The sequence below is a fragment of the Ceratotherium simum genome, chromosome 10 (genome assembly GCF_057802395.1).
Source record: "Ceratotherium simum simum isolate JZ-2026a chromosome 10, ASM5780239v1, whole genome shotgun sequence".
Taxonomy (NCBI): Eukaryota; Metazoa; Chordata; class Mammalia; order Perissodactyla; family Rhinocerotidae; genus Ceratotherium; species Ceratotherium simum.
In genome coordinates this window covers 68,621,627-68,636,580 of record NC_141909.1, presented here as the reverse complement: position 1 = coordinate 68,636,580, position 14,954 = coordinate 68,621,627, and the positions used below count along the sequence as shown (strand labels likewise).

General features: G+C 41.9%; 1 protein-coding gene across 5 annotated transcripts in view; it reads right to left on the bottom strand.

The window, feature by feature from the left end:
- The window catches only part of DCLK1 (doublecortin like kinase 1), a 361,089-nt gene that overhangs the window by 78,878 nt on the left and 267,257 nt on the right, over positions 1-14,954 (bottom strand). For all 5 annotated transcript variants that reach the window (XM_087436199.1, XM_087436195.1, XM_087436196.1 and 2 more), the window contains exon 6: positions 3,068-3,162. In XM_087436199.1, coding sequence (XP_087292325.1) covers positions 3,068-3,162 — 95 coding nt within the window. The remainder of the gene's footprint in view (positions 1-3,067; positions 3,163-14,954) is intronic.

Genomic DNA, 14,954 nt, shown 5'->3' with positions numbered 1-14,954 from the left:
GCAACCAGCTCAGATCTGCAGAGAGTGTCTAGAAGCCTGGCTTCTTTTCTAATTTGTACCACCCACTCCTCACATCATCTGGCTGATCAGATAATCTACAAAAGTCAGTGACGTGGGAGTATAATGGGGAGCTTCATTCAACCTACACAAGGCAACACATATCTTCCTGATGTACTAAGAAATGGGACCAAAAAAAGTTCATGGGTGGAAAAGATCCTCCAACATCTGCTTCTGTGACCAAACACTTCCAGACAGCAATTTAAATAACGATGTTTTGGAAAAATAGGGAGGTTGCTTGGTACATTACCACCAATATTTTTATAAAGAAAAATATCTGTCATTCAGACTCTTATTAGATACAACTATTCGAAAAATACAAAAGAGATAATATACAAATTTAAGGGAAGGAAAAAAAGATGATTAAATCATCACAATTAATATAAATAAAAATATAAATTTTTCTTATTTGTAAAGAAAGCAGTCAAATGTCTTAATATTCCTTTAAAAAAAACAACAACTCATGTTCCTGTGTTTTAAAATGAGGTAGGAAGTGTAAGTGTGTGTGTGTGTGTGTGTTGTGGGGGGACAGACAACTCATTTTCCTGGCCATGTTGCTAGGCAACACAGAGGGAAAAATAGAAGTAGCTACTGTTTTCCAATGTGCAATAAAAAGAGTTAATTTATTCTTTGAAGTGTCTTCTTTTAGCACTTGCCATCTTTCACTTATTTCAGTATTTCCTGCACAGGAGTATAGCCAACCATTTGAGAAGAACATTAACCAGATTTGAAACAGGATCAGTTTTTAGGGATATTCTAGGCCCATGTTAACTGGGAGGGCTTATTGGATGCACTTGCCTCCACACCAAGATGAAAGTTCCTCTCATTAAAGTGGCTGGGAATGTCTCCATGCACTGACACGGTACCTGGATGGAGGATGTGCATTTATGGTCTAAATTCAAAAGCCTGGAAACTGAACCATCTCTGAATTATCTAGTGCTCTGCTCACAACATGGGCTTAAAAAATGTTTCAGATGACGCTAAACCCTTTGTCTTCCTAAAACAAATGGGATTGTTTTTCCCTCTCAAGTATGGTGCTTGCATTGGTGTTTAAATTACAAAATTAAGAATCTACAAGAGTACCGTCCCTTATAATCATTTCCCAAGTGTTGGCAATGTTAATTATATAAGCCATTGGCCACGCAGCTGCTAGCAGCTAGATGGAAATTTTCTGCCTCAGTTGGACAAAATCATAGTGAAGTAGAGAATACAGAGGGCAAAAGAAGCAAATTCTAGCCTCTTTCTGCCAACAAAGGGGCAGTTAAGCCAAGTCCTTTATAGCTCCAAGATCAAGGTCTCACAATGAGCAAGCAGGGAGAGCAGCTCAGACCTGTGGCAGGGATTCTCAATCGTTCTAATTTAACCTCAACCACTAAGCATGAGCTAAATCCTGAATCTGAGTTTAATTAGCTCAAAGGATGAAGAGGGATTTCTATGCCAGGTGTACTCTCCAAAGTATACAATTCAATAGAGAGAACGTTCTGTGAAAGAGGGTCCTATCTGTGCTATGGGTGACCCCTATAGATGGGGGCCTTGCTGGGTAACATTTATAAGAAAAGAATCACCCCACTACCCCTTCCTCCACTCAGATAGACATTTAGGAGATTAAGTGCATTTGGCCAATTCTTTTAATAGTTTACTAATGATTCCTGTATTTTAAACGCCAAATTAGACTGTGGCCAAGAAGAAACCATAGTGAAAACACTCAGATGGAACTAGAATAAAATTATTGAGTTTTCTATCTGGAAAGAGCTTCTTTTTTGTTTTGTCTTGTTATCTAAGATAACACAGCCATTTAGTGGAGGAGCTGGTGCCAAAACCCAGCCTTCATCAAATAATCTAAACAAGCTAAACCTGATGCCAGGAGGGCCGGTGGAGAAAGACACTACAACCTGATACTCGGTGGGCCAGGCTCCAAAGGGACTGGGGACTGACTAAGTCCCAGGCCCCCCACTTTCAGAGAGTGGTGTGCGGACACAACCTTGGCAGAAGGCTTGAAGAGAGGAGCTTCCATCTTGGATGCAGTTTAAATTTATGGAACTTAGAAGTCTCATTATAAAACACATAATAAAAGAAACCAAATTCAAGAATCCAGGCTTTGAGTTCAGAAGCCTCCATAAATCCCTTGTTTATTAAAATGTTCAGTGATCCCCATCATAAAACCTCCTAACAGCACATACTTTTCCCCTCCTCGCCTGTGAAATCAGGACAACGAAAGGCCTTCCATTTCCTCCACTGTCCCTTCCCCCGCCTCCCCTTCCCACTCCTTATATTCTTGCCCTGGTATTAACTGGAAAAGACAAACAGTACAGGCTGTGAGGAGATAAGGATCCTGAAAGAAGTGCTAATCCTCACCCTCTTCCTTAGCATAGAGAAGCTAACACTGTTTCCAGTAACTTTTGGACTGAGGTCTCCAAGCTCAGTCAACTTCTCCATTATTACACAAGAAGCTAAAAAAATAAATGCAAGTAGTAATGAAAGAGAAGGTGCTCAATGTGGGTTTCATTCACAAAAACACATGTCATATGTATCCATCCACTGCGCCATAGACCCTAAGCTGCTCTGGACCACCATCTATGCCATAAAGCAACTTCCCACCATGGCCCACCTGTCCAACAGTGGCGCTCTTCCTTTCCTTCTTAAGGAAAGCTGATGATCAGTGATGATGTCTAATGAATCTTGTTACAACTAAAGAAGCTTACAAACCAGTGCCAATAAAGTCGTGCATTCAGGACAAAAAGAGCGGGGTACTTAAAAGTGAAGCAGCAACTGTTTACTCTTCTCCGACTTAAGATTTGGACAAGTTTACAGAGAAATTAAGAGCCCTGAGTTCTAGCTAAGAGAAACCATAGCCATAATAAGTGACCTGCCACTGGTCACCTCCTGCCCTCGCCTGGTTATTACTTAGAGATAAGCAGCCTTATTGTGAGAGGGCGATTTGCTGGCACCTGTGCCATTCTGCACCAAGGCTCAGACACGTCTTAAACAAGGAGCTTGCTTATTTCCTTACCCTCTGCTTCCGCAGGCTTCCTGGGCTGGTGGGTGATGGGCTTGGTGACTTGCCGGAGCGCGGAGTAGAGAGCTGACTACCGGGGGTTCCATTAACTAGAAGAACAAAGAATCACAGAAAGAAAAAATGGCATGTTAATGAATTTTCACGCTAAATCACCTTCTCAGAAAAACAAACAACTATAGAGGGACATTTGCTAAAATTCCAGACACTTTTTATTTGTAGTCCTGAAAAAAACCTTCAGGGAGTAACCTTCTTTAGAAATTCACTGTTTTGTTAATCCTGTGTTTAACGGAGCAGCAAAGGTTACATAAAAACTTTTAAAAATGTACTTTACACAACTTTCCCGATGAATTTATTAATGATGCCCTTAACTGTGACAATAGAGATTTTAGGCATGTGGTTAAGATCCTGAAACATTTTCAATGAGATTCAACTTTAATTCTTTAGTTTAGTTCACTACTCAGCATGATAAATATTCGCAGAGCTCACAGGTGACTTGTGAAAAAGATCACTGTCTTTTTATAGTTAAGAACTCACTTCTAGAAGTTCCCGCATCCACTTGTGCCCTGTACATCCCCTAGCCTAACTCTGAAGGACATGCCTTAAACAGGACAAAGTAATTGGTGCAGACGCCCAGGAATTCCTCACAGTTTGTCTTTGCTGCTACTGAAAATAAAAGCTGCTCTCTAATAGGTTTAAATCACTGGAATTCTACCCAACTCTCAAGACTTCCATGCATTATCACTAAACTGAATCCAAGCCACAGAGCTCAAGTAAGCAATTCTTTTCTCTAAGTAACATCACAAAACACTTAAAGACATGACTCGATAAAGACATATGAGGACAAGGTTGCCATTATTTTATCTGTAAAAAGGACAACATTTTTATGTTTTACATCCACCGTCAGTGAAGTAGAATTAGCAATGAGACACACACATTCTTGAGGATGCATAAGAAATGTTTTCCACGAGGGAGAGCGATAATGAATTGAACTTACCTTCTATGAGTTCTAACATGGACACTGTCTTAGTGTTAAACCTGACAATAGCAAGAGGTGAAATCCCTTCCCAGAACTAAACCAAGCACCCGCGGAATTGGGAAGCAGTTAGATTAGCTAAGGATGGCTAAGGCTGCTCCCAGAGCAGGCTGAATGAGATGCAGGATTCATCAGCAGATGCCTTCTCTGCGTAAGGCTGACGTCTTCCAAGCAGCAGTGGGAGGTGCGGGTTCTGTCTTAGGCTACATCAAAGGTGTCAATTAAGCCTCATGCCAACGCAGAGCCACTGCAACCCCCACCCTGACACCACTAACTCCCGGAAGCCTGAGTCCTTTCCGTACTTTGCACTGAATCATAATGAAGTGCCTCTGGGGGCAAGAGACCCAGTGACTCATCTGAAAATCAAAATGACAATAACTCTCCCAAAGCCTGGTGACTACTGGGGAATAAGTACACCCTCACAAAATTCAGTGGCAAGGTACAATGTTTATTGATGTTTCACATACAACGTTTGCATAAAAACTGAGGGCCCATGAAAGTGGGAAGCTCCTTGTTTTGTCATCCTTTTCAAAGACCTTTAATGTCACATAACCCATGCTGCACTAATTTGTCATTTTGCCTCTGAAATGTACTTGGTGACTCCTTCTAAAAAAAAACAGCAACAACTATTTTTTTTGGCAGATTTAAGGAAGCACTGTGAATGCTTTAATTTGCTTGCATTCTTCAGTCCTGTCTTCCTTGAATGAGCTTGATGCTCAGGCCTTTTGGTACTGGACTTCCCAGCCAGTGGACTCTCCGGGAAGAGCTCTGAAATAGCCAAGGACTAAAGAACTGTGGGCAGAGGCAGAATCTACAAGTAATAAGGCGAGATATCCCTTATGAGTTGACTGGAACACAGGTTTTATGAATGTAATACTTTCTTTGCCCACTTTTTTTGTGTGTGTGTGAGGAGGATCAGCCCTGAGCTAACATCTGCCAATCTTCCTCTTTTTACTGAGGAATACTGGCCCTGGGCTAACATCCATGCCCATCTTCCTCCACTTTTGGACTTGGCATGACTTGCCAAGCAGTGCGTCGGTGCGCGCCCGGGATCTGAACCGGCAAACCCCGGGCCGCGGCAGCAGAGCGAGCGCACTTAACCGCTTGCGCCATCTGGCCGGCCCCTCTTTGCCCACTTTTATTCCACTTCACATCTTTATGTCTTTACCTCACACATAAAGGCTACACGGACTGGGGAAAAACAAGCAAATGGGGAAGCAAACACAGTAGTAACATTTTTTACTTTGGAGATTCTAATCTTATCAAGCCAATGGAAAATAAAGAAAAAGAGAAAGTGGACTCCCAAGAATACAGCCTTAGGAATACCTTGCTTAAAAAAGCAAAACAAAACAACCAAAAGCTTGCATTTAGTAAGTACCCATTATGTGTGCATCTCAGTTTGTTGAAGACTTATGTTCTATGGACCAGTTAATGCACTTAAACTTAAATATATATATTTAACACACAAAAACATATATATGTATATGTACACACACGTATGTAAATACACACACATATATATATTATCTAACTCTCACAATAACTCTGTGAGGCAAGCAGTATTATTTTACAGATGAGGGAACTGAAGCATGAAGATGATAAGCTACTTGACAAGCAAACATGGGGCAGAGCCCAAAGTCTAACCTAGGCAATCGAAACCTGCACTCTTTACCACCTTCCCTTATCACACCAGCCTTATAGCCTGCAGGGAAATCAGATAACTAAACTAGTAATCATGATAAAATATTTAGAGAAGGGAACTATTGGGTGTTGCTATTGGAATCCTAACAACTTATGGGGTCAAAGTTGGCCTACACCCTACAGAGAGGGTAACAGGTAAGGGAGCCAGAACCTAAGTATTAGTAGGAGATCACCAGGTGGAGGAGGGAAGGGCACAATGAAGGAAAAGTGTTCCAAGATGAGCAGATGAGCTGTTTCATGGCTGGGTGTGCAGGAGGGAGCAAGTGGTGCACTGAGGAGACCTAAATAAGTTAGTGTAGCAGATAAGTGGAGTTGGAGGGAAAGAGCCTTACGAATGAGGATGGAGGAGTAGGCAAGGGTCGCATAATGCAGGGCTTCAAAATTCATGTTAAGGAGCTTGGTTTTTATTCAAAGAGCAATGAAAAGCTATTGAATGATTTTAAGCAGGAGCCAGGGGATCAGATTTGCATTTTAAAAAGCTCTCAAGATCTCTCTCACTCTGACAAGAATGGATTAGAGGAGAACGATAATGTGTGCAAGGATATCCCTTAGGAGAATGTCTAGGGAGGAAAGAGCATGGCAAATGTAAGGGTCCTGTGGTCAGAGAGATAGAGTGTCTGAGTCTAGGGTAGTGCAGTGGGGGTGGAGGTCAATGGAAACATTCCAGAGAGACTGAAGAGAGAAAACTACAGGAAGTGGTAATTGATTGGTTGAAGAGGATTAAGGCTGGAAAGAGAGCAGGTTTGGAAGGACACAGAGAGTTTGGACATGATGAACTGAAGCATCTTATGTGACATCAATTCTGCACTGTCTGTGCCTTGATACACCTAACCTGTAAAAAAATAAAATAAAAATTCTGCATTGTAGGTTGGTGTAATTTTTCCTATTTCAGACGAGGAAAATGAGGTTCAGAGAAGTAACTTCCCCAAAGACAAACAGCTATAAGGTGGCAGCACCAGCACTGGATCTCATTTCTGTCTTACTCAAAGAACTGCACACTTTTCCCATGAGTGCCTGTCCAGGCATCTCAGGACACGTCCAGGACTCTGGTCTTCTGTCCACAGGGCTAAGGACGTCTAGGTTTCTCTCTCGGTCACTGGGGCGCTCAGACCTGCCTCCTTTATTTTTTATTTATTTTTTTAAAGTGAAATTAAACAATGGCCCCCACCATCAGCCCTGACCTGCAGAGAGCCACCACTGAACTTGTCTTTTCCCTTTGAGGAAGATTGGCCCTGTGCTAACATCTGTTGCCAAATCTTCCTCTTTTTCTTTTTTCTCCCCATAGCCCCAGTACACAGTCGTGTATCACAGTCGTAGAATTGTAGCTCTTCTATGTGGGATGCTGCCTCAGCACGGCTTGATGAGTGGTGAGTAGGTCTGCACCCAGGATCCGAACCAGTGAACCCCGGGCCCCCGAAGCAGAACTTGCGAACTTAACAGGCCAGCCCCCTGCCTCCTTTACTTAAAGCCACTGGGCTCAAGGCTTCTACTTGTGTTGCCATCTCTCTGGAAATATAAAGCTGCCAAACAAGTCATCTACAATCAGACATTTTCGGAACACAGCCTGCTTGAAAGTCGGGAACGACTGGTATTCTTACGATCAGGGCTCTGTTCAGACTCTTCCTCTCTGCCACCTAAAAAGCATTAGCAACTTCTCAAAATGGTTCTTGACATCCAGAAAACATTGCACACCTTACTGTGGAATCACTGCTGGAATAAACAATTTTATTTCATAGGTAAGTTTGGCACATGTATTGAGTTCAGCTGTTTTTTATCCTGTAATACCAGAAGTTCCTGAGTGCCAACAAAAAGGGCTTTGTCACCTATTTAATAGAACTTATTAAAATTCAACTAACAAATGGCGTTACTTTACAGAGGACTTGATTAAACAATTCTTTATCTTGAATGGGGAAAATCGAACCTAACATGGTTGTTTTTAAGTGGCCAAGCAGATCTAACAATTAATTATTTCAATCTGAACTCATTAAACTCTGAATACTAAAGTACTTTCAAATCCACTGTCTTATGTCCAGTTCTGGTTTCCTTTGCTCAGATCTGTCTGGGTACATTTTCTTTAAATCCTGTATCACTTGCCCTGCTTGCTACCTCCTAAAGGAGAAGTGCTAAACTTTAGGCTAGATTATTCAGATCCCATGATGATCCATTACATAACTGGCCCCCTAAGGGCCAGGGAAGAAATCTGCAGAGCTGACTTCCTTCGTCCCTCATCCACTCCCCTCTCTTCTTTTCAACTTGCCATCACGTAAGCCTGTCAGAGACACAACAGCATGAGTCAGTCACAGGACATTACTCCTCATGAAGGATCCAGCCTCACCTTTCCCTTCATCATTTTAGATAGATGATCTTACTCTATTTACTCACTGGAGCCATGAATTCAGGGTTCCATAATCATATAGTGTATACTCACCATGCGCCTGACTCTGTCCATTGGTCCCTGTCTCCCAAAAACTTGTAATTGAATATGAAAGTTACAAAAAATTCTAGAATTTGGAACTACTTGGCCAAGTTTATTAATTCGTTGCTCCCTTTTTTTGTGTGTGTGTGTGAGGAAGATCAGCCCTGAGCTAACATCTATGACAACTCTCCTCTTTTTTGCTGAGGAACACTGGCCCTGAGCTAACATCTGTGCCCATCTTCCTCCACTTTATATGGGAGGCCGCCACAGCACGGCCTGATAAGCGGGGTGTCGGTGCACGCCCGGGATCCGAACCTGGGCCGCCAGCAGTGGAGCGCATGCACTTAACCACTACACCACAGGGCCAACCCATCATTGCTCCTTTTAAATGACTTTAGCTCGTGTGCATTTTAATATAGCAACCCTTTTGCGAATGTAAAGGGTTTCTTGTCTTTACAGTTTCATTCTTAAAAGTCTCAGACATCAAGTGAAAGCTAAATGTTTAAATGTCCCAAACTGGTCCTCAAATGAGAGCAATCTCCAAGCAAGATGATCTAATTACAAGGTGAGTGACTTTTTGGAGATGAAAATCCACCTTGCCGTTTCCCCATCTTCTTTCTGCAGTGAAGGTGGCTCATTTATCCGTGACGCTGTACTGCAGGGATGAGAGGAGGGAGCGTTTGCGTATACTTGGGTGTCCATCTGCGTGTTCAGAGGGGGCCAATTCAGGCAGGTTGCCGGGAGATCTAGCTGCTGGCCTTAGACCTTCCCCCATTCCCTGATCACAGAGGAAGCTGTAAATACTCTACAGTCTCTTTTCTTAGCCCTTTCCATTGCTTGCCACATTATTGAGAAGAAAAAGAAAGAAAGAAAAAGCAGATGGAGTCAACTGAGGCAAAGAGAAAAAACAGACAATTATCGAATGGGGGCAGGGGGACTCCTGGGAAAAGATGCTTTTTCCCTATTCTGTCTTCATAGGTGCTCACCTCAGAGGTGAGGTGGAACCTTTATTTTCTCCATTTGTCTACATTCTCTTCTTAACCCGAGACAATGGATCCAGTTGAAAGGGACTATCTACTGGGAATAATGGGAAGCAGGGAGGTCAGGCGAAAAGTGGGAATTGAGAAAGGGATATAGCTCTAACAATTAATTTTTTAATAAATATTTACCAAAAGCCCTCGAACCTCAGGAAACCTAGGCAACTTGAACAGCTCCTAGCATTTCCCAATTCACTCATCCTGTCAACATTTACCCAGAGTTACCATGAACTTGGAAGCACTGTAGAATGTGTAAAGAACTCCTGCTCTCAGAAACTTTGCAGCCTAGTACGACGATACAACATGTCACCTGTAGACTGAGAGCCAAGTCAACTGTCCCAGGATTGTGGAGATGGGGAAGACCCTGAACAGTGAGGTGATCAGGGAACGTTTCACAGAAGACAGCTGCGCTGAGTTGGGTGTGTGTGTTTTAGACAGCTGAAGTGACAGAGGAAGGCTTCTAGGCCAAGTGATAGCAATAAAGGTACAAGGTGGAAAAGCCCAAAGGGTATCTGGTGGAAATTTAAATTAGTTTATAGGATGGAGGACAAATCCAGAGAAGACATGGGAGATATGACTGGAAAGGAAGACTGTGGCCAAAGCAAGACAGTTCTCCATCTGAAAATAAGGAGTTCAAACTTTACTTGGCAGACGATAAGCAACAGCAACAAGTCTGATATCAGTGTTCCTACAACAGCATTGCAAAGGAGGAGCCAGGAAGACTGGTGACAAACTGAATATGGAAGGGGAGGGGAAAGAAAGAGTCAAAAATGATTTCCAGGTAAAAGGAAACAGATTTTTAATTCAAGAATAAAGCAGGATCATCTGGAGTCCTTTGACTTAAAACTGTGAAAATGTGTCAGCTGGGATCCCAGAACAGGCTGTGGTTACAAGGGAATGAGGTGCTTAGGGCACCAAGGATCAGGGTGGATGAGGGTCATGCGACTGAAGGGCTCTGCCCCGACCCAACCAGGTTTTGCAGCACCACCTCCCCTCAGAGTTAAGCCTGCGAGTCTGCTCTAGAGCAGTCCCAGAATGACACCAGGGACAACACGCCTAGAGAATGTTCCACTGCAGTCTGGTCTTGCCCCCTTAAATGGACCTTTCCCAGGTCACCAGTGGTGTCCTCGCTGCCAAATCCTATGACCTCCTTTTGGTTCTCACGCTACTTGACTTCTTAATATGGAACATTTCTGGCCTCTTCCTCCATCTTGAAACTTTCTGTCTTCTGTCACTGCCCTCTCATTGTTCTCTCCTCTTCTGATGTACTCTGGTAATTGCACATGTTCCCCATGTTTCCATTTGCATCTTTACTCTACAAATCTCTTGTTGGGTTGGGGGGAAAGGTATCTTACATTTCTATTATGTAAATTACTACTATATGCCAGGGTCTGCCAAATACACATTGTTAGCTGAAATCTAACTTGAACACAGTTACATATTCCTAATTGCCTACTGATGTTTCTGAAGCATCTCACACTCCACATGTCCAAAATGGAACTCATTCCCTACCGCTCCTACTCAATTGACAAACCTGCTCCGCATCTCTGATTCCTCCCTCTTCCTTTGGCCTCATATCCAGTTAAATTTCTGGTTTCATTTTCCTTTCGAAGTCTCCCCCATTCCCAACATTGCTGTTTAAATTCTGTCCTGATAGTTTCTTTCCAGGATGACTGCAGCGGCCTTCTGGAGCCTTCCTGGCCCTTAGCTCCTCATGTGTAGCCATCCTCTCTAACACTGCATCATTACTTTTAAAATTCAAATAAAAATCAAATCATGGCCTTACTAAAAAACCCCTTTCACACCCTAATACCTACATCAAAATCAGGCCTTCATGGCCCTGTGGAATCTGACCACAACCAATGGGGCCACCACCATCTTCTCCAACCCTTTCCTAGACTCTATCATTTATTTTCATTGGACTAGCAACTGTTCCTTAAACATGCCATATACTTGCATGCATTTATGCTTTAACCCACACTGTTTTCTCAGGTGGTCATGCCGCCCTGGCCCTTCTTATCCTGGCAGGACCCTTCAAGTCTCAATTTATGAGTCCTCCTCTCTTGGAAGCGTTCTCTGACTCCATCAATGAGATTTAACCCCTTCTTCCTCTGGGCTATCACGGCACTTATCACACGATTACAGTCGGTGGTAAATATGTTTGTCTCCCAACCTGAAGATAAGAACTGTGGTTCAATCATCTTTGTATCCTTGGGACCTAATACATGCGGAACACAGTAGATATGCTCAGGAAATATTTATTTAATTAACATGGGGCATTAACAGTGAGGAGTTTATAAAAGCAGTTGATGTGGGGTGCTGCCTCCACATAGACAGTGGGTCAAGATAAGGGTTCAAAGCTTTGAAGAGTATCTTTGGAGATACTGAGGGTGAGCACTAGGGGGAGGTGATGGGTACAGGGAAAGAGAATGGAAGGAGGATTGAGCTTTATATGCAGCAAAGAATTCTAAAAACACAAGGGATGAATCACCAGCCCTCACGATTTTCTTGGTGCATTATGTTTTCAACAATTCCCTTGGAACCCCAAAGCAGAAAAGATCCTCCATAGAATGTATAAGGCTGAAATCTCTACACTAAAGGAAAAGATTCAGCTAAAAATTAATAGCTAGTGATTTGCCTTTGAAGATGTTTGATATAAATAAAAAAAAATTGACAAATTGGACTGGTAAGATGATTAAAATTCTCTTCACTTCCCCAGCTTTGATTCTTGTCTTGTCTGCATATGTTGCATACAATATTTCATATAACTGTAAAGAAGTAAAATTTGAATAGCATAAATAAAAAGACTTCAGGATTTCCAGAGTGACATATAAGTAAGTTTTAAGCCCAGGGAGCATGGAATGGTGCTTTGCTCATGACACAAGGTCATTAACTAAGGCATCCAGGTTTTCCCTCTTTCAAAGGTCTACTCTTGCATCTCCAGCACCCAGCATTGCTGGTCCATGGTGGGTTCTCAATGCACACTGAATGAATGAATGGTTGTCAGGAGTGTTTCTACCTTAGACTGTAAGCTTCTGGAGGACAAGAAAGTGCATCAGTTCATGCCTGAATGGATAAGTGGAAGGCACCCACTGGGGACTCAGTTATGTCTGCCATGGCTTCTATAGACAGAGATTCTAAATAGAGGGTGACATTCTATGAGAAAAGATTGGTCATCCATCTAAATGTGACTAAAAACTCTAAAACTGGGGCCGGCCCCGTGGTGTAGCAGTTAAGTGCGCGCTCTCCGCTGCTGGCAGCCCGGGTTCGGATCCCGGGGGCGCAGCGATGCACCGCTTGTCAGGCCATGCTGTGGCGGCGTCCCACATAACGTGGAGGAAGATCGGCACGGATTTTAGCTCAGGGCCAGTCTTCCTCAGCAAAAAAAGAGGACGATTGGCATGGATGTTAGCTCAGGGCTGATCTTCCTCACACACAAAAAAAAAAACAAAAAAAAACTCTACAACAAACAAACAAAAGATCGCAAAATTCTTCTAAGGGATCCAAGAAGAGGTCAAAATTTTGAAGTCTGTAAGTTTTAAGGAGGATTGCAACAATGAAAATTCAAGATAGGTAAATATATTTTTCTTATACTTTTAATACTAAGAAAACAATATAAAGCAAAACTAAACTTTATCCACTCTTACGGAAATTGAATTAGTGTATATTATACTCTTATTTTGGGAGATATTTTGTTTTCTTCTCTGTGCAGATAAAGGAATTCGTTTAAAAGAATTTCACTTTTAAACTACACATTTTATGAGATGTCTGTGTTCCAAAGGCAGACACACATGAATAAAAATTCAACCCATATTAAACACTCTTTATGAAGCTCTCATGTATTCTTGTTTCTTTAAGAAGCAACTGAAAACCGTTTTTCCCAGTTCCTAGTGATACCACATTCAGTGCCTGGCACACAATTGTCTGGGGTCTCATTATTCTCCCTGTGTATTATTAAGGCTTCTGGTTTCTTTTTTTCTAGATCCAATTACCTTTGTTGGACCCTTTCTGTTATGGAGACTAATCATAATTCAACAAGTATGTGAATTATGCTATCTATAAATTATTTTGGGGTCTTGACCTGTATGCTTCTTGAGAGTAGGGGCTGTTTCTTTCATCTCTGCATTATTAGCGCCCAGCAAATGCCTGACATTAGCAGGCCTGCACTTGATATTTCCGAATGTGTAAATGAACACCTTATGTTAATAAATCACCGCTAACTTCTTTTAGTCCCAAGAAGAGGAATGGGTAAGGGACAAAGAGAAGATTTATAGAAGATTCTCATTCTTGTTCTAACACTGGCTTACAAAGGAAAGTTTCTGTGTACCACTGACAGACATCAAGAAGTTGGGGTGAATCATTTCACCTCCTGGGATGCTGGACTAATACTGGGCTAATACTTAGGCTTCTGTTGCAAAGTGTTATGATGTTGTAAATTGCAATCTTAAACCAGGTACTGCCTTAGTTATTTCCTGGAGATCAAAACTTTAATAAGCAGAGGTGAAGAAATAGATATCAAGGATTGCCAGCCTGTTGTGTCTGGAGCACTGGAAGCCCCAAGTGCCAGCCCTGAGCTGTCACTAGTAACTCTGTGACACTGGGCAAAGCAGTGCTCTCAGCCCCGTCTCTACTTCCTCATTTCTGAAAACAGACTGTATTATTTATATCTTGTCTTGCTTGTTGTTGGGAGATTGTTGGGAAGATCAAAAAAGATCAAAGAGATAAGAGTCCTATGTAAACTCTGACGTTTCATTTAAATATAAGTTAATAATATTATTCTAAACATCAGCAGGGCACGAAAACTGAGCAAATATTAACTTTACCCTGTGCTCCAATCTCTGTATAATTCCTATTAATGTAGGAATACTGGAAGTAGAAATTAAAAAACTAAAGTAAAATCATTTCAACCTTTAAGTTAATATTTTAGGGGGAAAAACAAAGATCCTTTAATGTTAAAAAGTCAGGTTCATGGTGGTGACTGGGTTTGGGGCAACATCAATGCTTAAGAGGTACGAAAGTAAAATTATTCACATTCCAATCTTTATGATTTATGAAAAACACTAAGCAGGTTATTTTAAGAAAATGGTGATACACCAATATAGAGATAATCCACTGCTCCTTTCCACTGGTTTCAAGAGCCATACTTGGGTAGAGACAGGAGTCTGGGCTAGTGTAGTGGAGGGGCCCGAGGCAAGGGCTCCTTGACATCCAACAGCCACACTTGCCTGAAAAGAAATGGAAATACCACTGGACTTCCTAAACCCTGGGCTCAGGTCCCAGGGAAAGAGAGTGGTCTTGGGGTCACTGGCATAATCCACACATTTGCAACTGGGTATTGCTGCTCTGTAAATGCTCTCTAAATTAGAATCATCCAGAGGAAGGTGGTAAGATTTGGTAGCAAGTCAGAACAAAGGGACAGTCATTGCATATTATAAGTTGCATATAACCAAGAAATGGTTGTATGGCATATCTTCTAGATCAAAATGCAGGAAGTTGAAAATTGTATATGCATAAAAGAGTCACATTAAACAATACATGATCAGTACCATTTAATTAATTTTGATCTAGAAGTTAAAGACACCTTGAATGAAATGTTAATTTTTCAAGAACATACTGATTTTAGAATGGATTCAGATTCCACTTTCTTTACAGAAATGATACTACTTGGCATGGCTTACCTATCATGAATTCCAA